The sequence below is a fragment of the Columba livia genome, chromosome 28, assembly GCF_036013475.1.
Source record: "Columba livia isolate bColLiv1 breed racing homer chromosome 28, bColLiv1.pat.W.v2, whole genome shotgun sequence".
In the NCBI taxonomy this organism is placed as follows: Eukaryota; Metazoa; Chordata; class Aves; order Columbiformes; family Columbidae; genus Columba; species Columba livia.
Window position 1 is genome coordinate 934,536 of NC_088629.1, and position 20,615 is coordinate 955,150.

Sequence of the window (20,615 nt, forward strand, 5' to 3'; positions counted from 1 at the left end):
TGGAGTGACTGAAGTTTTATTTGCACGCTCGATGTGCGTTACCAAACGCGACAGACAGATAGCGTTACAGGATGCGGATCAGCGTACAGCGTTACGCACGTTCACACGCGGCCGTGAGGGGCTTTGCCTTTTTTATTACTCTTTATTTTATTCCACACAAAGTTGTAACTGTCCAAGTTAATTTTACAATAGAAGACACAAGGTAAATAACCACACCTGGGAGATTTTTACAGTGAGTCCGCTGTCACTTACTGTCTATTTTACCTTTTAAAAATATAGAAATCTGCACATCTTCGGTTCCCTATTATTCCAGAAGGGGGTTGGAGCTCCTCCTATGCCCGACAGCCAAATCTATTTACCCTGAGCATGTTTCCTTGACAAGAAATTCATCTTTTCCTTTTCAACTGAAGGAATGTGGAGATCATCGAGGCCTGAGCACGCTTTTCACACCGAAAAGGAGACAAAAGGGCCCGCGGTCGTGGTCGTTCGCCCCGCGCGGCGTTTGCAAAGCACGTCCCGAGGAGAAGTCGTGACGGCGCTGAACTGCAGCAACGCCGTCGCTCTAGTGCAACAACGGGGATTGCGGACGTGCGCCGAGGGAAACGCGTCCGGTTTGCGGCCGCGAGCCACCGGTAAAGGATGAAGAGAAGAGAAAACCCACGGGAACCCCCAACAGAGAATCCTCGTGGCGGGGACGGACAAAGCACCAACAGAGGCCGAGGAATCGGAGCTTTGGCTCCAACGCCGCTTCTGTCGCTAAAAAGATGCGGCCTGGGAGGAAGTTGGAGTGAATAACCAGCTACGAGGGAGAAAATTCAGCTTTGCAAAAGGAATTGCTTAGGAAGAGACGCCAAAACATCGGCGACAACAGACGCCGAGTGTTCGCCCTCCCAGCAGCTGCTGCTGTACGTGCTGGCCAGTGAAACCCAATTAAGATCGGCTCAATTAGCCTCTTTTCATTGGTAACGAAGGTGGAAAGGATCGTTTTCCCAACAGGGCTCTAAAATTCAGTGGTCGAGTCCTGAATGTGCTTAACATGTTGTAATTGTGATAAATTCTGTTCCACGGGGCACAGACGGGAAGCAACTGAAGGCTGAAAATGTGTGGGTTTGCTCCTGCTTTGTATTTCCATTGGAAATAACTATTTCTGCTCAGTTTACAAAAAATAATTATCATCAATTACTTGCCGCCAATTATTATCTTCCTATTTTTCCTGGTTTGGATGTACTAAGAAGCCAAATGGAGTTACGGGCGCCTGCGTTTCCCGCTGGACGGAATCCAGCGACTGATTATTGAGAGTCGAGAGCCCGAATGCTGCCGGTCACGCTTGGCGAAGAACACCGTGACGCCTGGGGGGTGACGCTGAGCGGGCCCCGAGTCTCAGAAATCGGTCGCAGATTAAGAACCGACTCAAAACTCTGAACAAGAAGAATCTGCCGCGCTCTGTAGCGTGATGGTTGCTCTGAGAGCTGGCTCTGGGGTCGCTACGACGTCAAACGTAACGCAGACCGGCTCAAGGATGAACAAAGGGAATTGGAATTTTTTCATGTAAAACCTCTTCCCCCAAGATATTTTCCCGTCTCAGGTGGTGCCATTGGAACAGACCCCACGTGGGGTTTCAGGTTTAACGTCCTTACGGCGGGTGCTCTGGGCCCTTCACGCGCAGACGGGGTTAAATCGGATGCAGTAAAGCGACGTTTCCCCGATTCTGATCGCAAAAGCAACATCGCGGGTCTGGCGTCTGCATTTCCGACGCGAATCTCTTGTGACCTCCCGAGCAGGTGGCGCCGACAAGAGTTTCGGTGCCCGACACCGGGATGATTTCTCCTCTGAAGAAAAGTGCCATTTTCCCTGTATTTTCCTTTGTGCTAGTGCAGAATCCCACCTCCCCCCGCTGCGGCAACGCGCTCGCTTCTCGCAAAGCAGCAAACAAACCGCAGGCAAAACCAACGAGAGACCAGAGGGGAAACAGCAGAATGGGGCAACTTGGGGAGAAGCCTCATAAAAACCAGGCCAGTCGTGGTGAAAACCAGCAAAGACAGTTCGGCACAAACACAACTCCATAGTGACAGAGAATCGGATGAAAATCTGCGACTCGTTATCGGTAGTTATACTAATTTCAGTTTGTATTAGGCATGCAATAGCGTGATTACACTGTTATATATACTCGTGGTAGTTTTTTTCCTCTGTTTAACGCTCTTTTTTTAGGATTTTAGTGCCCTGCAAAAAATCACATCACTAGAGAACCAATCAGGTTGCTGCTTCTTATGTAAAGAAATTGTTCTACAGCTAAACCGGGGTTTAAGTCTGTCCTAGGCCTAGCTAAACCCAGGTTTAAGTCTGTCCTAGCCCTAGCTAAACCTGGCCTTAAGTCTGTCCTAGGCCTAGCTAAACCCAGGTTTAAGTCTGTCCTAGTCCTAACTAAACCCGGGCTTAAGTCTGTCCTAGGCCTAGCTAAACCCGGCTTTAGGTCTGTCCTAGGCCTAGCTAAACCCGGCTTTAAGTCTGTCCTAGGCCTAGCTAAACCCAGGTTTAAGTCTGCCCTAGGCCTAGCTAAACCCGGCTTGAAGTCTGTCCTAGGCCTAGTACTCGCTGAGGCTGTGCCACTTGGGCACGGCTTTGCGGGGGTTCTCGCAGAGCTCCCTCCAGTGCTCGGCGCCCGCGGGCGTCGCGCTGTGCGCGCCCAGGATCAGCCGGCCCACCACCTCGTTCTTGGTGCTGCGCTCGAAGGCGATGACCAGGAACTCCAGGCTGATGTCGGGGAGCAGCTCGGCCGGGATGTCGTAGATGAAGGATTCGTTGAAGACGGGGTTCAAAGTGCACTTCTTGACGTGGGTCTTCTTTTTGGCGATGCGCTTGCGGCCGTAGTACACGTTCACCTTCACGTAGGGGTCTGCGGGGAGACGGAGAAACTAATAACGCAGCTCGTGAAAACAAAACCAAACTAATATCACAGCCCAGGAAACACTCCTGGGAAGACAAATAAACTCCCAACAGCCCAGAAACGCTTGTAGAAATAGAAATAAACTAATAACAGCCAAGAAACACTTGTGAATATAAAAATAAAGCAGTAACGCAGCCCGGTAACCCTCCTGGAAATAACGGAGCAGGTTTAGTTTGCTGAACTTAGGCCAGCTCATGAAACTGCTCTAAGTCTGGGCCGCTCGCTCCAGGTTCTGGTGTATCCTCCTGTCATTAATCCCAGAAATCCCAAACAAGCCCCTTTCTGGTGCAGCCAGTGCCCAACTGTCACCTCTAACAAGCAAGAATTTTCACCCAGTTTCAAGAAGCAGCCAACAAAGCCTCAAAGATGTGAAGAATTTGCAGATGGAAACATTTCTATGGGAGGTACTGAATTAAAAAAAGCAAGTTTGAAACCAAACGCTTCATTTTTGCGTTGGCCTCGCTGTGTTATTGCATCAACCAGCTCTGGACGCGGACGCTGGTTTGGGATTCAAATTAAGATAAGGGCACACGGCGCTTTTTATTTTCACGTACCACGCGTGTGATTTACTCCCTTCCTGAGTGAGCCCTCCTTTGTTTTAAGCCCTGCTCTTCTGCCTTCCCCTGCTAGGCAAAAAAATAGTGGCAAACTTGGAGATGATGATTTTCTAGGCGTTCAGAGCTGGAGAAAATAGCTTCTACCTGAGAGGCCGGTGATGTCCATCTTTGGCAAATGTCTGGCTTTGAGCACCACCACCGTCATCCTCTGCGCCACGGGCTGGTAGGACAGGGACACCTGCAGCTCCCCCCGGCTGACGCATTTCTGGGGAAAACAAGCAGAACTCATCAAATCGCTTTGTGTGGTGGAGAAGGAGCGAGTCCGCGAAGGGGAAAAACCTAACAGATTGACTCAGTTCAACCCGCCCTTTCCACGAGTGACGCCGTATTAAGATCATTACTTTGGGTTTCCAGATGGCGTTCGTTAAGCTCCGTTGAGACGGCGCTAATTGAGATGAGGTTGATTTGCTATCGAGGGAAACGGCGTTGGCGCGGGTGGGAAACGGGGCGATCGTGGAGCTGCTGAGCTCCAGGAGTTGTGCCCCCTGGAAGGTTTGAGCCTGATCAAGGTGGTTTTGGCCCCCACCAATTTTCAGTATTTTAAGGTGGGCACAAATCCCTTTTTCTGTTGAAGCTGGGGGTAGCAAAAATAAACTTGGTAAGAAAATAAATGAAGTATCAGCTCATCTGGGGTGGGATTCGTCTGCACTGACTCAAGACAGAGAGGAATCGCGTCACACTGCACTACGTTGATTTATTCCCACTTATTTCCAGCTGGCAGCAATAATCAGATGGAGATAACGACCAGTTTGTGTGTCTAAAGCGGTCGGGGCAGATAAAGCTCCCGCTCCCCGTGGGGTTTTCTGTGCAGACAAATGTCCCATTATCGCCTCAGCTCTTTTACTGGAGACGGGGACGTTCCCTTTTCCCTCGGCATCGTTGGTTAGAACATGCACCATTTCTAGGCCTGAGCAGCCGCCGTGCCTTATCGAACCGCCGAGATTCGATAGGGAGAACCGCGCCACTAAGAGAACGCGGCTGTTTGAAAAATGGGTCTCATGGCCAAGGATTTAGTGTTAAAAGTTCCAGAGGCTCCTGGACCTAAAGAAGTGGATAAAATACAACGTCTCACGTCAAAACTACGCGAAGCCACTTACTTGTATGTTCCTTTTGAGGATCTCCCTGGTGAGCTGGACCTTGCCGGTGCTGGGATCCACCCCGGCCAGCGGCACCATGACCTCTCCCACCACGTCGTCGCGCGAGAAGCGATCGAAGCTCAAGACGAGGAAGTGAAGCACCAGATCCTGGAGCTGGCTGTAGGGGATCCCGTAGAAGGTGAAGGTTTCGTCGAAAACGGGGTCGAGCGTCTTGCGGAGCACGCGGGTCTTCACCCGGTGCCGCTTGTCCGGGAGAATCGTCATCTTGATGTAGGGGTCGGAGCTGCGCGTGTGCTCGTCCATCACCGGCAGCCCGTGGGCCTCCTGGATGGTGACCACCAGCGCTTTCTTGGGGAAGTTGTAATCCACCGAGAACGTCAGCTCGCCCAGCGTCACGTCGTCCCCCGGGGAGGACGGGGAGGAGGTTTTACTCCCTCCCGGGGTCAGGCTTTGATCTGGGCTCAGTTCGTCTCCGTAATCGACTTGGATCGGGAGCTGCTCCACGCGCGGGGCCGCGTTTGGCGCATCCGGAGCCTTTTCGGAGCTGATCAAACCCGATTCGGCAGCATCCGCCGAGAGGTTCCCCCTCCCGGCCTCCTTGGCAGCGCCGTTCTTCTCCCTCCGCATGCGGTTGATTTTCTTCTTGTTACTCAGGGTCTCCGGGTAGATGCTGATGCCTTTCAACATGTGAATGAATTTGTAGGGTGGCGTTTTGTGCTTCTTTTCCGCTTGCTGGTGACAACATGTCCACACAAAAACCGTGACCGAGACGGAAACCACCAGCACGGTGGCACCGATGAGACCGGCGGCGACCGGGGAGACGTCTGCGGAGAGACAAGGGACGCGGTTCTGAACTGCTCTTAGTTCAACGCTCTGGGGAGCAAAGCTGCCCCGGAACAAAACATTCCGTCCGTTAGCGGATGTTTTCCCACACTGCTAACGCTTCACCTACGTTTCACGTGCTGCAATAGGGAGTTGTTTGGCTTTCTCTTGCCAAATGAAACTCCCGCATCACCAGCATGGCCACGGCAATGCTGGATGGGCGTTTTATAGACGTTACACGATTCTACAGTGTTACCAAACTCTGCCGTTGGAATTGGGTCCATCCTTTTGAAACGCCCCGTATTTTATCAACAGGGAGTGATAAAAACACCCACAGCCCCGCACCCATAAAAACCCCTTTTTCTAGCCCAAAATTCAATGTGCAAATCCAGCGTCAAAAACCAACGGACACAAAATCCCACGTTTGGATTTGGGGCTTATTTGGTATTTTCTAGAGGTTATGTCAAGCGCGTTCTTCAGCAACAATAACAAACCGTGTTCATTTTTGGCAACCGTGCTGTTTTCTATTCATAACGGTTGACCAGCCCCACGGCTCTTTCTGCACAAACTGCCTCCGTAAGGAAAGGGAAAACCCCAAAATTACTGAATTATTGTCATAACAACCCCGGCAAGAGCTGGTAAAGCCCTAAACGTGACTGATTTTCCTGCCTTCATTCCACAGCGCTAACAGGACACACAGAAAAGGAGAAATGCTGAAAGCTCCTTATTCTAGTATCTTTATCTTAAGGTGGGTTTTGTTTCTGCCGCATCCCCACCGAACCAGCTCTTGGACCTTCATTTCCTGCAGGTCCGACCGGACAGTTCTAGAAAGCACCAAATAAATCTCCGCGATCCATCGAATCATCTCGGCGTTTCAATTTGGCTCCCATCGTGTTCTGTGGCAAAAAATTCCTGCTAAACCCAGTTTTAGTGAAGGCTTTTGCAACTTCCAAAGCACTCTGCTCCGTTTTCAATGGCACCGCAGCGTCTCCTCCTCCAAAAGGACAGAACCGTGCTGGGTTTATTCCAGTTTGGTAGAAAAGATCTTTGTTGTGGTGTGATGCTGATTTAACTGAAACAAAACCAGCTTGGATGACATGGAATTATTTCGCAATGAGTGCAAAAGGATTGAAAACGTCCTCTTAAAGCTGCTGTTTGCCAATTGTACCTAACGGTTAATGGTGGCCAATGATTAAATTATGACGGCGCGTGGCTCTTGGATTCCAGGAAACACAAAGGTAAGTAGATATATTGCACGTTAGATAAATGATCAAATAGAGAATTAATACCAAATACTTAAGAATTTAAAGGAAATACAGTAACGGGGCTTTAACTATGGGGCGTTACGTGCGAGGGGATGGTCATCGATGCTGGAGGGCAGAGAGAAGCAGCCGTTTGGGCTTTGGGGAGCGGAGGAGCCCGGGTGACCCAGGCGGCGAGGCTGCGGCTCAGCCCTGCTCACCTGGGCTGCGGAAACCAGGCGCCTTCAAAACCAGCCGCAATTCTCATCTCACCGTGCGCGGGGAGCTGGACCGAGCTGGACCGCGGCTGCACGGCCGGGGCTCGGGGCACCTGGGGAATCGCTTGGCTTGGAAACGAGCTTGAAAATCAGGGAGTCCAAGCGTTAACCCACCCATGTCCTGAGAACCTCATCTGTGTGTTTAACCCCTCCAGGATGGCGACTCCAGCACTGCCCTGGGCAGCCTGTTCAACACCCACAGCCCTTTGGGGAGAAATCACCCCAAATTTCCACCCTCACCCTCCCCCGGTGCAACTTGCGGCCGTTTCCCCCGGTCCCTCGGCCGCTCCATCGCTCTCGTGCTCCAGCCCCTCACCAGCCCCGTCCCCTTCCCCGCACTCGCTCCAGCCCCTCAAGCTGTTTCTTCGCCTCCGATGATGTAGCAGGTTTGGGGTTTCCGCGGCCCGGTGGCCCGGCCCGGCTGGTTCCTCCCCGCCGCCCCCTCGCCGCGGTGCCCCCGCCCGGCCCCGCCTCCCCCGGTGCCGCAGCCGCCCCGGCCCCCGGGGGAGCGCCGAACAAAGGGCCGGGGCGCGGCCCGGCACAGACATCACGTCATGCGGCGGGGCCGCCCGCCCGCTCCCGCTCCCGCTCCCCCGCGGGCCGCGGCGGCTCCGGGGCCGAGCGGTGGGTGTCGGAGCGGGGGGAGGAAGGGATGGGAGCGGCGCGGCCCGCGGGGCCCGTGAGGCCTCTCCCGCCGCCCCCGGGAAGGCGCCGCGGCGCCCCGCGGCCCCGCACTCACCGAAGCCGGGGTGGACGCTGGTGATCTCCGCCATGGCCCCGCCGCGGGCCGCGCTGCGGGTGGCCGGGCTGCGGTGCCGGCCCCCGCCCGGAGGATGCTCGCAGCCCGGGATGCAGGAGCCGCCGACTGGCCCCGACGCGGCGCAGGCCCCGCCCGGCGGCCCCGCCCGCCCCTCCCGCCGCCCCGCCCCGCGGCCGCCCGGCGGTGACTCGGCAAGTGGCGGCGGCTCCGGCCGCGCCTCAGGCGGGCGGCGCGTGCGGCACCGCGTGTGGCCCCGTGTGTGTGACCCCCGTGGCGGGCCGGCAGCGCAGGGCTGCACCGCGGGGGCGGCGGCAGCAGCGGGCGGGCCCCGGTCCCTCACGGGAAGCCCCGAGGCGGCGGCGGCGCGGGGGGGAAGGCCCGGAGCTCGGCGCCCGGTGGCGTCGCCCAGCCAAGATGGCGGCGGCCGCGCTCGCCGCTCCGCGTCGTCACAGCGCGGCCGCCGCTCCCCGCGCCGCCAACATGGCGGCCGCTCCCCTCAGACCCGGCCAACATGGCGGCGGCGCCTGCGCGGCGGGCGGGCCCGGCGGCGCTTCCGCTTCCCGGGGAGCGAGCGGGCCGGGCCGGCGGGGCCCAGCTCCCGGTGCCGGAGCGCCGCGGCCAGCCGCTTTCCTGTCTTCCAGGTGCGCCCCGGGATGTCGCTCTCGCTGAAGATGCTGCCGTGTAAGAAGAGGCGAGCGGCGGCAGCCGGGCCGCAGAGCCCGCGGGAGGACGGCGAGCTCCCCGCCGCCGCTTCCCCCTCAGCGGGCGCTCCCGATGGCGGCTCCTCCGCCAAAGCCGCCCCGGCAGCCCGGGCCGGCGTGTGGAGAGTGCCCGGGGAGGCCGCGCTGAAGAGGCCGCCGGGCAGCGCTCCGGAGGCGCCGGGCGCCAGGGAGGCCTGTGCCGGGCCCCGCGGCCCCGACCCGGCGGCGGACGGTGAGTGCGGGGGTGCCCGGGGGCTCCACACGCTGTCCCCCGTTGTCACCCGGTTCCCCCCGAACGGCCCGGTCGCTCTTGCCCGGGGGGAGAGCGTCACAGGCCTGTTGGCGTGAAGCTTCTTCCCTTGATGAGTTTTGTGGTATTTTGCGGGATTTTTTCTCTCATAACACATTAACATGTGTCCTGTTATCAAAACTGGGGGGTTTCCCCCCTCGGAGAACTGAAGCCGCTCGCCCTCAGCGCTGCCAGACACCAAGCGCTTTAAAACTTGCCTTTTTTTCCACATTTACAACCTGAAGTTTCACAGCCTTGCAGCTGTTTTGCTGCCCTTGCCCTGGTGTTTATTTGGTCCCGGCAGGAGCTTTGTCAGACGTATTTCACACGTTTGAGCCCAGTCTCTGTAAATCCAGGCTCTGGTTTGAAAGCAGTCGCCTTGCGTTTAGTTTTTCGACCCAAACGTTTGGCTACTGAGTTGCAAAACTGGCAAAAAGTCATCTGGCGCTTCCAAAAATGCTGTTCTTTGGAGGTTTTTTGTCCGCGTTTGCTTTCATTCTCAAAAAATAGTTGTTTTAAGCGTTTGGAAGAGTCTTGTAGAGGGCACTTGTGTGGGGCTCGTGTGACCCTTTGCGAGCAGAACTCGTGTTAATGAGTTATAAATTAGTTGTGGAATGTGGGTGTTTTGGGGCTTTGTGTCAAAAACGCAGGTGAATTGATTTGTTAATTGATTTTCTCTGGGGTTCGCTCAGCGAAATGTGGGTTGTGAGCCGAGAGATGCTCCTCGTAGCTCCGCTCGGCTTTAAAGGTACTGAAATAAGCGGTTGTTGCCCCTTTCCCCACGTCGCCCGTCCTGTTTTTCGCTCCTGTCGGCAGAGCCTGACACACGCATTCCAGAGATTCTTCCGGAATAAATGGTTGATTAGCGGGCGCAGCGTGGAGCTGGTGCCTCCTGAGCCGGGACCCTCAGCACAAACAAACCGGACGTTTCTACCCACCCGTCCCTCTGGGCAACTGCGAAAGTGGAGTCTGGGCTCTCCCCGTTCTGAACTTGAGCTTTTCATTTCTAATCAGAGATTAAAGTTCTGACCTTCGGTTGCTCTTTTGCACCCGCCGCTGGAGAAAATGAGCCCTTGGTAACCAAAACATCCTCCTGTTGGCCGCAGTTTGTTCCTTCCCGTGTCTCCGAGGACGCGGCTCCTTTCTCCTCCAGCTCAAAGGCTCCGTGGCCTTTTTAACTTAACGCACAAAGTTTACAAGTTCACAGCCCACACGCTGAGCAAACCTATGCAAAGTGAATTCTATCTAAGCAGTTTCTAAACTTCTCCGAGATGCAGAATACCCAGTAATTCGATAAGCGGAGGCAGGTTGTTCCCCGAAAACAAATCGTTGTTTTGATTGCGATGGGGTTGTTTGACCAGGTTGGTTTTGAGCTGTAGCTTCATGAGTCCTGTTCGCAGGGAGAGCGCCGAGGCCGTTTGCAGAGGCGGAGGCGGCTCCGCAGAGGGACCCGTGCCCGGCCGAACGCGACCCCGCGGCAGCGGCTCCGCCGAGGGGCCCTTTGCCGGCCGCCAGGAGCCCCGCGGTGAAACCGCCGAAGAGCGGCAGAGCTGGTGAGCGACCCCTTGCTGGAGCTGATCGCTGCGGCGTCGGTTATAACAACACCGCTTTCCTTCCCAGAAATGATTCTTTCCTTTTCCCAAGTCAGCAAATCACCACGGTTGGGAAACACTTGAAAAGCGGTGCAAACCATGATCTGCCCTTGCTGTGTGGTGGAGTTCTGTAACTGTTTTAGTCCTGGTGGCATCCTTAAGAGGTGTAAAACGGTTACTGAGACCATTCCGTCAAATCAGCCGAGCAGAGGCGGCAAATCCATCACCTCTGTTTGCTTGACCAATGTGTCCTGCGGAATATTGAATGCATTTTTCACGACTGTTTCTAGTTGTTGTGTCCGTTTCCGTTTGGGTGATCTGTTGGAAAGTATCCGCAGAACTCTGGATTTTCCCTTTAACTCATCAGAATGTGCTGGATGTGAAGTATCTGAATTTTTAGGTTCTGTTTCTATTGGGTATTTTTCAGAGGAGCAAGATGGAGAGGACATGGAGAGAAGGAAGAGGAGGAGGAAGGCGACCAAACGGAAGAGGGAAGGGAAGAGTCAAGAGAAGGAGGGCTCTTTGTCTTGCGACATCAAGCTGGACGACACCCTGGATCGCACCTTAGAGGACGGAGCCAAACAACACAACCTGACGGTCGTTAACGTGCGGAACATCCTGCACGTGAGTGTCGGGGAGGCGCTCGGGTTGGAAAAGCCCCTCAGGATCGAGTCCAAGCCTTAACCAGCCTGCCCCGTGCAGCTCCAAACCCGCCTAAGTCCCCAGCCCATTCTACACTGAATCTTTCTCCGTCGTGTTTCCAACTAGTTTAGTTTAAGCCCTTTTGTTTGCCAAACACAATGTAACGGGTATTTTCTTTTTGCAGGAGGTGATCACCAACGAGCACGTGGTTGCCATGATGAAAGCGGCCATCAGCGAGACAGAAGACATTCCTCTGTTTGTGAGTAAAAACCCTTTTTGGTTGGATTTTTCAGCTGTTCCAAAGACATGATCCCTTCCCTGGTCTCTCTTCTTGCTCCATGACGTGGTCTGGAGAGAATAAGTATCATCATTTATGTTTCGCGACTGGATTTGCTGCCTGCGTGATGTGAATATAGATTATACACAGAATTCTAAGGGTTTATTTTTGATGTCACTGTGATCGTGTCTAAAAGCAAATTAAAAGAAGTGAAGTCTTTAGTGAAGAGTTGCTGGGGCAAGGTTTGCCGTTAAGGAAAATAACTGAATAAGTTGCTATTTTCTTCTTTTAAACTCTCAGGAGCCCAAAATGACTCGATCCAAACTGAAGGAAGTTGTGGAGAAAGGAGTGGTGAGTACATAACGTTTCACTATCGCACCCTCCCCAAGTGGTTTTCATCGCTGGGTCTTCTAAAAGAAGCGGGAGGTGTGCTTTGAAAATGGAAAAAGGCGTTAAAATGGATGGGTGTTTACATCGTTTGAGATGAGCAGAAAGAAGCGGGTCGGTGGATTGACAATATCCACTAAATACACTAAGTTATTGCCCGCAGAGACCACGCGGGCGGTTTCGCCGCGTTCGTGTGACGTCCGTCGTTACTCGGCCACTTTGGAGAACAGATACTGAACAGAATTGTCTCAGCTGTGCCACCTCGTGCTTTTCAGAGACATTAAAGTGTTTTTCGTGTCTTTAGGTGATTCCAACGTGGAATATTTCTCCAATTAAGAAGGCAAACGAGGTGAAGGTCAGTGAACCACTGCCAGGGAATCAATAGGCCTCGCTGAGCAAGACTTTTTTGGTGTATAAGTGTTAAATCATTTGTGCCTGTTCTTGCACCTTTTCCAACCCCTTACTTTGCTTTACGTATCTTCATTTTTTTAGTGTTTCCTTTGGTTTTTTCAGCCTTTTTCAGTCGTTTCCTTCCTTTCCGAGCTTCCCTGTGCTTCCTCCGTTAGAAATCTTTGATCTATCCTGCAACTCTTTGTCTTGCCTGTCACAAACCCCCCTCTCTTCTGTTCCCTTGCAGCCCCCTCAGTTTGTGGACATTCCTCTCGAGGAAGACGATTCATCTGATGAGGAATACCAGCCTGATGATGAAGATGAGGATGAGACCGCTGAAGAGGTGAGCGCAGTTTGGGCAGAGATCTGTTGGGGTTGGTGTGGGGTTGGTGTGGGGTTGGTGTGGGGTTGGTGTGGGGTTGGTGTGGGGTTGGTGTGGGGTTGGTGTGGGGTTGGTGTGGGGTTGGTGTGGGGTTGGGGTTGGGGTTGGGGTTGGGTTGGGGTTGGGTTGGGGTTGGGGTTGGGTTGGGGTTGGGGTGGGGTTGGGTTGGGGTTGGGTTGGGGTTGGGGTTAGTTTGGGGTTGGGTTGGGGTTGGGGTTAGTTTGGGGTTGGGTTGGGGTTGGGGTTAGTTTGGGGTTGGGGTTGAGTTGGTGTTGGGTTGGGGTTGGTGTGGGGTTGGGGTTGAGTTGGTGTTAGTTTGGGGTTGGGGTTGAGTTGGGGTTGGGTTGAGTTGGGGTGGGGTTGGGGTTGAGTTGGAGTTCACTTGAAATTCACATAGAATTCATTTTTATTTTAACACACAAAAACTTCTAAGTCATCCTGGACCTTCTAGTCGTCCTCCTACAGTGCTATATTACTTATTTAGGCTAAAAAAGAGTCTTTAAAATACCACTTGAAGCAGCGTTTGATCTTTTGCACTCTAGAGCTTATTAGAAAGCGACGTGGAGAGCACGGCTTCTTCTCCTCGGGGCGCCAAGCGGTCCAGGACGCGGCGATCGTCAGACGAAGAGGGAGGGGCGCTGTGCGAGGTGAACCTGCGCCAGGGTTGTTTTGCTCGTTTTGGTCATTATTCCGAAACTATTAATGCAACAGCAAAAGAAAATACATATTATTGATGGGAGCGGTGGCGATGTTGCGGGTGCTGGGTGGTTTTGGCAACGGTTCCTGCGTAAGCAACGAGGTGCCGCCCGTGCAGGAAGAGTTAAATGAACCGTGAGCGCTTAAATAGCCCTGGAAATGGGAAAAAATCAGATGTTCCTCAGAGAATTCTTACTTTCCTGGTTATTTTCAAGAGGAGTGCGGGAGAGTCGATTCTGTGCTTGGCTCGGGGGAGGAGGTGGTTTCGATAAGGTATTTGTGGTGATAAGAGCTGCTGTGGGCGGCCAACAGTGAGGAAACAACCGTGGGAAGTCGCCCAGTGACTCTGGAATGGGAGAAAGAGCAGGAGTCTGTTGATAGTTCCACGTTGTGTCACTGCGGGTTGGTTTTCGGGGGGGCCGGGGGTGCGTGTCGATTCCGAGCGGTCACATTTATCCGTCCAAACCTCTCCTTTCCCGCGAGCCGTTTGAATCGTGGGTTTATTTGTACTTTCTGAAAACCAAATGGAGCGTGATATGAACAATCCGTTTATTTCCGCGAGTTGTTTCACTTCTATTGCGCCAGACAAACGGAAAAAGAGCCTCGTTCCGTCCTTGGAAATAGATTCTAAATAAAACCTTTAACGCCAAGGCCTTTTTAATTAGATGGAGAAGGCGCCGCCGCTCGTCAGACACATCAGCGCCGAAGTGGTTCCCATGGGGCCCCCCCCGCCGCCCAAGCCCAAGCCGAGCAGGGACAGCGCGTTCATGGAGAAGCTGCACGCCGTGGACGAGGAGCTGGCCTCCAGCCCCGTCTGCATGGACTCCTACCAGGTCAGTGCAGGCAGAACGGGGAGAAACAAGCAGCATTTGTGCCCTTTTCCGCTATTATTACTCCTGCACTCTCCTCTCCTTTTACAGCTTCATTAAACTGAGTCCCCATAGCGTGAGATGAGAGGTAGCTGTTAGTAAAGTGGTGTTAGCAAGGTGTATTTTTAATTTCTTGTAGCGTAACTATATTTTATGCTCCTATGTATCTCTACTATTGTTTTAAAATCTACTTCTATGACATTGACGTGACTAATTAAGGTGCCCCGCGGCTCAGTCGTGTTTCGCAAGCAGGTGCACTGTTGTATGAACACCTGAGGAAGGTGGTTGTAAAGAGAAACCCTATTTCATAGTCAAGGTGAGAAAAACCTGACTGATCTGAGTTAAAGAGCGAGGAGTCGTGAAGAAACCGGCCCGCACAGGATGGATTTCAGAGAGCGGGGAGTAAAGGGGGTAAACAGACATGAAAGCGAAATGTCCTCACTGGAAATTGCGTCCTTGGAGTTTAGTGTGAGATAAATGAATAATATATTTATAAACAACGCCACTTTAATAGTGAGAATAATCAAAGTTTTGCTTTCTTGGACCTCCTTTGTGGCTGCAATCTCGGCTTTTTGGCAGCGGGCTGTTCTGGCTGGGCTGGAAAACCCCAGTGCCAAGAAAACCAATGGGACCCGGGGTGGGTTAGAAGGGGGTGGTCAGTAGGTCAGAGAGGTTCTCCTGCCCCTCTGCTCTGCCCTGGGGAGACCACACCTGGAATCTTGTGTCCAGTTGTGGCCCCTCAGCTCCAGCAGGACAGGGAACTGCTGCAGAGAGTCCAGCGCAGCCACCAAGATGCTGGAGGGAGTGGAGCATCTCCCGTGTGAGGAAAGGCTGAGGGAGCTGGGGCTCTGGAGCTGGACAAGAGGAGCCTGAGGGGGGACTCATTGCTGGGGATCAAGATGGAAAGGGGCAGTGTCAGGAGGATGGAGCCAGGCTCTTCTGGTGACAACCAGGGACAGGACAAGGGGCAATGGGTGCAAAGTGCAACACAGGAGGTTCCGCTGGAAGATGAGAAGCAACTTGTTGGGGTGAGGGTGGCAGAGCCTGGCCCAGGCTGCCCAGGGGGTTGTGGAGTCTCCTTCTGTGCAGACATTCCAACCCGCCTGGACACCTTCCTGTGTCACCTCATCTGGGTGTTCCTGCTCCATGGGGGGATTGCACTGGGTGAGCTTTCCAGGGCCCTCCAACCCCTCACATTCTGGGGTTCTGTGGAGGCGAAGCGAGCGGGGATGCTGTAGTTGTGTTGTGCTTTTCCCCGGTTCCAGGCGCTGGACGACAGCCTCATCGCGTTCCGCACGCGCTCCAAGCGCCCGCTCAAGGACGTGCCGCTGGGGCAGCTGGAGGCCGAGCTGCGCGCGCCCGACATCACCCCCGACATGTACGACCCCAACACGGCGGACGACGAGGACTGGAAAAGATGGCTGGGGGGGCTCATGAACGACGACGTGGAGAACGAAGGTACGTGCCACATGGGGACTTTTGTTGCTTTTCAGTGGAATTTTGGGTTACACTGAGGCTTTTTTGGCATCTTTATACCCGATGCTCATGGCTGCAGCCGTTGCCTTGTTCAGTAATGCGCACACTTCGCACCGTCAACTTTCCTCATCTTCTCCATGAGGTTTTTTAACTTCAGGTGTCTCGTTTGTATTAATAATAATAATAATAAATATTTACTAGCCAGCACATGCAGTAACTACCAACCATAAATGAAAATCATCTGTTTCAGCCCTTAATCCATCATGCTGCATCATTCATTTGTCAGCATTGATATACCTAAATCTATTGGGGGTGTTCTGCTCCACAGTAGGAACGTGACTTGTTTCGGTAGAAACAACTATTTTGTTCTTTGGGGAGAAAGGAGAAGAATCTTCCGTTTGTGCCGAATTCACCGCTCGCTCCGTTGTGCAGATTGAATGTAAAACCCAGCTGGAATCACACACGGGTCACAGTCAGTCCGTGTGGTGCCAGATCAGACCGTGAGCAAAGCGCTTGGGCTCACGGCGAGTTAACGGCGTTTCACAACCCGCTCTTTCTAGACGAAGCGGATGACGACGACGACCCCGAGTACAACTTTCTGGAAGATCTGGACGAGCCAGACACAGAAGATTTCAGAAACGATCGCGCCGTGAGAATTACCAGTAAGTCCTTGGGGAGTTGCGCCCACTTGCTTGTTTAGGGTTAGTAGCTAGTTTCAAAAAGTGGGTTTTTTTGCCAAGATTTTGCAATTTAATTTAATTTTTAGGCTAATTTAGATCGGTCTGCGTAGTGGCTCAAGCAGCTTTTCTATGTAAAGCCGGTTTGGTGAGCCCGTGGCAGGATCCGGCCGTGCTGTTAAATGGGACTTTGCTCCATGGCAAAGACCGAAAAGTCATTGTCACGGTAACATCGTCTTTCCAAAGCTTCAGCCAATTCAGGAATTGAGTCCTGGCCTGGGGTGTAATTGAACTTTCTCCAAGTCTTTACAATCTTCGAGTTACGGTTTGATGGACACACCACTTTTCATCTTCTCAATAAAGCGTGTTTGTCTTAGGTCTTATTGCAGGTTAACACCAAACCATTAATTTGGAAAATTCATTCGTATAGGTTTTGAATCAAAACGGTCTCAGCCAAAGTGTTTTGAGGCCCAGCAATAAACAGAGATACAGCATCAGGGGCCTTTTCGTCTGGTTTGTTTCTTTCTGTGCCCGAGGAGGGTGTCGCTTTGCAGGAGTTGTTCCTTCCGTGATTGATATCACGTCAGGATTGCGAAGTGCGGATCTTCACGCCTCTTTTTATGTTCCTTGCAGAGAAGGAGGTGAACGAGCTGATGGAGGAGCTGTTCGAGACGGTGAGCAGGACAATAAATTGGATAGAATAGATCGGTTGTGCTTCTCTGATCTGATGTGAAATCTCTGCAAAAAGAGCAATCTCTGTAAGACACTGAATATTGCAAAGGGCCCTCCTATAAAACATAAAAAGGAATTTCCATGTGTCCCTGCAGAGATAAATGTCCATGCTAATAAGATAATAATGAGATTTATTACCTAGGGACAGGTTTTTGGGTAAATTCACTAGTTGAGCTTTTAATCCCCGATGCTTTCACCATTAGTTTCAGGACGAGATGGGTTTCTCAAACATGGAAGACGAGGGTCCGGAAGACGAAGATAACGTGACGGAGTCCCGGCCGAACTTCAACACGCCGCAAGCGCTTCGGTAGGGTCGTTTGGTTGGAGCCATTGCAGGCGGTGAACCGTGGCGTCTCCTTGTCAATGGGGCAGATCCGCTCGAGATGAGCTGGGTCTGTTTGGGAAAGGAGCCAAAGCAAAGGCTGGGGGTTGTTCCTGCTCCCTCTGTGCTGAGCGGTACCAGGGGCGAGAGCAGCGACTCTTCAACCAGCAACAGCCTCGAAGCAGAGAGACCGTGTTCTCTTCTCTCTCTATCGTCTCTCTATCGTCTCTCTCGTATTTGCTAATGACTAATTGCATTAATTTTTATTTGGCGGGCAGTTCTTCCAATTGTTTCCTCCCCAGTTTTATCCATATACAGGATTCTTAGAGTTTTTTTGTGGCAAAATACCCAATAATGAAAAGATTTACTTATAACCCAACTGTATGACTGTTTGTTCAAGTTGACGTGCCAGATAGGCCAGGGATGGTGGTTCTTAACTGCGCGTCCCAGGTACAGAGTAAAACATTCAAAATGAACGTGTTTATTAAATCATACACGTATTATCTTCTGGTTGTTCCGCTCTCAAACAGGTTTGAGGAGCCTCTGGCCAATTTACTGAACGAGCAGCACCGGACGGTGAAGGAGCAGCTGGAGCAGCTGCGGATGAAAAAGTCGGCGCTGAAACCACCCCAAGAGATGGAAAAATCCAAACCCGCGAGCGAGAAACCGCTGCAGAGCCTGGTCCTGGACCCCGCGCAGCGCCGGAGGCTCCAGCAGCAGATGCAGCAGGTCAGGAAACATCCTCAGGGCCGAATTAACCAGGGTTTATCCGCCGCGCACCGCGAGGGACGCTGACGGCACAGCGAGCGCTTTGGCGTCGTTCGGCAAAGGGATTGATTGAAAAGAGGCCCATTTGGAGCTTTAATAGGTGATGTTTACACGCCCGATTCCAGACTGCAGGACAGTTGGAATTAAATGTGCAAAGTCGAGTTTATTTCTCAGCGTCTGCGTTGTTGTCACGTGAGGAAGTTGCCTCGGCCGTGTCTGAGTTGCAGCCGTAATCGCTCAAAAGCCTCTGTTTTCACTAACTTAATATTTTCTGAGAATATTACTCTGGATTCTTCTCCTCCCGCCACACAAAACTGTGTAAAAATTCAGTTTGAATACTTAAAACCATTTTAACTATTTAAAAGCACTTGTCTGATTTGGTTCCCCCAGCACGTTCAGCTTCTGACTCAAATCCACCTCCTCGCAAGTTCCAACCCCGCGCTGAGTTCAGAAGCCGGGACCACCAGGATGTTTCTGGTAAGGATACGTTTCAAATCAGAATTTGAACGGTTTCTGGTCACTGGGGGTATTTTGAGAGCTAATTGATTTAATTAATCCCATTAAATTGAGACTCCGTGAGGGAATGGTGTTGTTAGGCTCCTGTGAGGTTCAGTAGTTCATGTTGTACAGGCTGATAATCGGTTTGAATTGGGACGTCTGTATTTTTTTTTTATTGCTGCTGAAAACAAAGCTTGAAAAATAACGACTTCAGCAATTAGTGAATGTTGCCTGAGCTTGAGAAAAATAACGACTTCAGCAATTAGTGAATGTTGCCTGAGCTTGAGAAAAATAACGACTTCAGCAATTAGTGAACGTCCTGTGAGCCTGAGAGGTTCTGGAAGAATTAAAGGAGAAATGAATTCTTCTGATTGTTCTGGTTGTTCCTCCATTTGTAACGCTCAAAAACACCGATACATTTTTGGCGTTATCCGCCGCCATCCCCTCCGCCATCCCCTCCGCCATCCCCTCCGCCATCCCCTCCGCCATCCCCTCCGCCATCCCCTCCGCCATCCCCTCCGCCATCCCCTCCGCCATCCCCTCCGCCATCCCCTCCGCCATCCCCTCCGCCATCCCCTCCGCCATCCCCTCCGCCATCCCCTCCGCCATCCTTTTCCCCGCTCCTTCCCCCTGGTGCCCTCCCCCTCCCCCCTAGGCCGGTTGACGCGTGTCGTTTGTGTTGCAGAGCGAGCTGGGGAACTTTGCGCGCAGCTCCACGCTGCTGCGCCAGCCCTTCCAGCCGCGCTTCCAGACGGCGTTCCAGCCCTGCAACCTGCCGCCCGCGCTGCGCCTGCTGCAGGACTTCCACGCGCACGTCCCGCCCGACTGGAGCCCGCGCAAGAAGAGCGGTGGGTGTCGCGCTCCACAGCGGATCCCGCGGGGATTCGTTATTATCTCTTTAACCTCTGGGCCTCCTCGCTGCTTAAACTCACACCGTGAGCCGCTCGCTTCGCCGCACTGCTGATGGTTGTTCTGCAGCTGGCATTTCCAGCCGCAAAAGCCCATATAGAAACGACAAAACTCTAAATAATCACACCGAGGAAATATTCCCTTTATTGGAGTGTTTGAGTAAAGAAACCCTCCAAACTGTTGGTTCCAAATATGCAGTTTGTGGTTTTCCTGTGAAAACAAACGGTGTTTTCCAGAAGCTGGTTGTGAAGAACAGGATCAGTCCATGGGGACGTCTGTCCTGACCCGTTAATTCTTTCCACAGCCAACGAGTTCCCGTGTTTGCCGAAGCAAATCGCGTGGATCCTGGCGACGAGGAGAGTCTTCATGTACCCGGAGTTATTACCCATCTGCTCCTTGAAAGCGAATCCTCCCCGGGACAAGATCATCTTCACCAAGGCCGAGGACAAGTAGGTGCTTAGAATAGTGAAAAAAACACACGCAGTTCAACTTGGATGCAAATTTTGGGGATATCTGCGTATTGTGCAACAAAAAGCAATCCGCCGTACGGCCTAAAGGATTTTGATCCCCTCTCCGCCTTTATTTTTCAGTTTATTAGCTTTAGGTTTGAAACATTTTGAAGGGACAGAGTTTCCCAAGCCGCTGATCAGCAAATACTTGTTACCGACCAAAACCGCCCACCAGCTGACGGTGCGGATCAAGAACCTCAACATGAACCGGGCCCCCGACAACATCATCCGGGTGAGCGGCGCCTTCAGTTCGCTCTTTTGGGGATTATTACGGCTTAGTTGGGGTTTATCAGATTTGTCCCTCTCGGTGTTTGTTCCGAGCACCTTTTTGTGTACGTCCCGACACTTTCTTAAAAGAACGTGTCAATTTTTATTAGCGATGAGGACTTATTTAAGAAACCCTTATTCTCAGTACTTCGAATGCTATTTTGACTCCTTAGAGCCCAGCGCTTGCGCAAAGTCCCGATATAACTGTGGCTTCAGCAGTGCTGACAATTCATACAAATAAGCTCGAGCTTAAGCCCGAGTGTTGTCTCTGGTCAGGCTTAAGATCCTGTCGGCCAAATATCCCGTCCCGTAAGTCACGGAATTAAAGAATCAAGTTGGAAAAGACATTTACAATCATGGAGCCCAACTGTGAACTAACCCGTGTCCCTGAGACCCTCACCTCCGCCTCTTTTTTGAGGAGAAAGAACCAGAAATGCTTAAACGAAGGAAATACAGCTGCGCATCCTCCAGGA

The 20,615-nt window shown here is 52.6% G+C and overlaps 2 protein-coding genes across 7 annotated transcripts in view; one reads left to right on the forward strand and one right to left on the reverse strand.

The window, feature by feature from the left end:
* Positions 1-7,973, reverse strand: SYT11 (synaptotagmin 11). 3 transcript variants are annotated; one of them, XM_065042919.1, is made up of 5 exons: positions 7,739-7,973; positions 4,659-5,482; positions 3,646-3,766; positions 3,499-3,567; positions 1-2,893 (listed from the first exon to the last, which is right to left on the reverse strand). In XM_065042919.1, exons 1-5 carry the CDS (start codon positions 7,770-7,772, stop codon positions 2,583-2,585), a joined length of 1,359 nt encoding a protein of 452 aa, XP_064898991.1. In that variant the 5' UTR covers positions 7,773-7,973; the 3' UTR covers positions 1-2,582. The 3 variants fall into 3 exon arrangements, with proteins under 3 accessions (XP_064898991.1, XP_064898993.1, XP_064898992.1); XM_065042921.1 differs by lacking the exon at positions 3,499-3,567; XM_065042920.1 differs by lacking the exon at positions 3,499-3,567 and having other exon boundaries at positions 3,643-3,766.
* Positions 5,482-20,615, forward strand: part of LOC102096889 (GON-4-like protein) — a 24,323-nt gene continuing 9,189 nt past the window's right edge. For 2 of the 4 annotated variants that reach the window (XM_065042903.1, XM_065042907.1), the window contains exons 1-18: positions 7,771-8,692; positions 10,150-10,302; positions 10,769-10,965; positions 11,168-11,242; positions 11,561-11,611; positions 11,952-12,002; positions 12,285-12,380; positions 12,962-13,066; positions 13,781-13,948; positions 15,250-15,442; positions 16,021-16,122; positions 16,771-16,811; positions 17,073-17,176; positions 17,722-17,920; positions 18,350-18,436; positions 19,143-19,305; positions 19,671-19,815; positions 19,957-20,107. In XM_065042903.1, coding sequence (XP_064898975.1) covers positions 7,771-8,692; positions 10,150-10,302; positions 10,769-10,965; positions 11,168-11,242; positions 11,561-11,611; positions 11,952-12,002; positions 12,285-12,380; positions 12,962-13,066; positions 13,781-13,948; positions 15,250-15,442; positions 16,021-16,122; positions 16,771-16,811; positions 17,073-17,176; positions 17,722-17,920; positions 18,350-18,436; positions 19,143-19,305; positions 19,671-19,815; positions 19,957-20,107 — 3,003 coding nt within the window. Of the gene's footprint in view, positions 6,719-7,770; positions 8,693-10,149; positions 10,303-10,768; positions 10,966-11,167; positions 11,243-11,560; positions 11,612-11,951; positions 12,003-12,284; positions 12,381-12,961; positions 13,067-13,780; positions 13,949-15,249; positions 15,443-16,020; positions 16,123-16,770; positions 16,812-17,072; positions 17,177-17,721; positions 17,921-18,349; positions 18,437-19,142; positions 19,306-19,670; positions 19,816-19,956; positions 20,108-20,615 lie in introns of those variants that run through there. The other 2 variants (XM_065042906.1, XM_065042905.1) reach the window with 2 other exon arrangements.

Coding starts and splice junctions, on each gene's coding strand:
- SYT11 (XM_065042919.1), bottom strand. CDS start 7,772: ATGGCGGAGATCACCAGCGTCCACCCCGGCTTCG. Junction 3,767..4,658: donor TCCTCAAAAGGAACATACAA/GTAAGTGGCTTC, acceptor TGTTTTCCCCAG/AAATGCGTCAGCCGGGGGGA. Junction 3,568..3,645: donor GGACATCACCGGCCTCTCAG/GTAGAAGCTATT, acceptor TTTGCCTAGCAG/GGGAAGGCAGAAGAGCAGGG.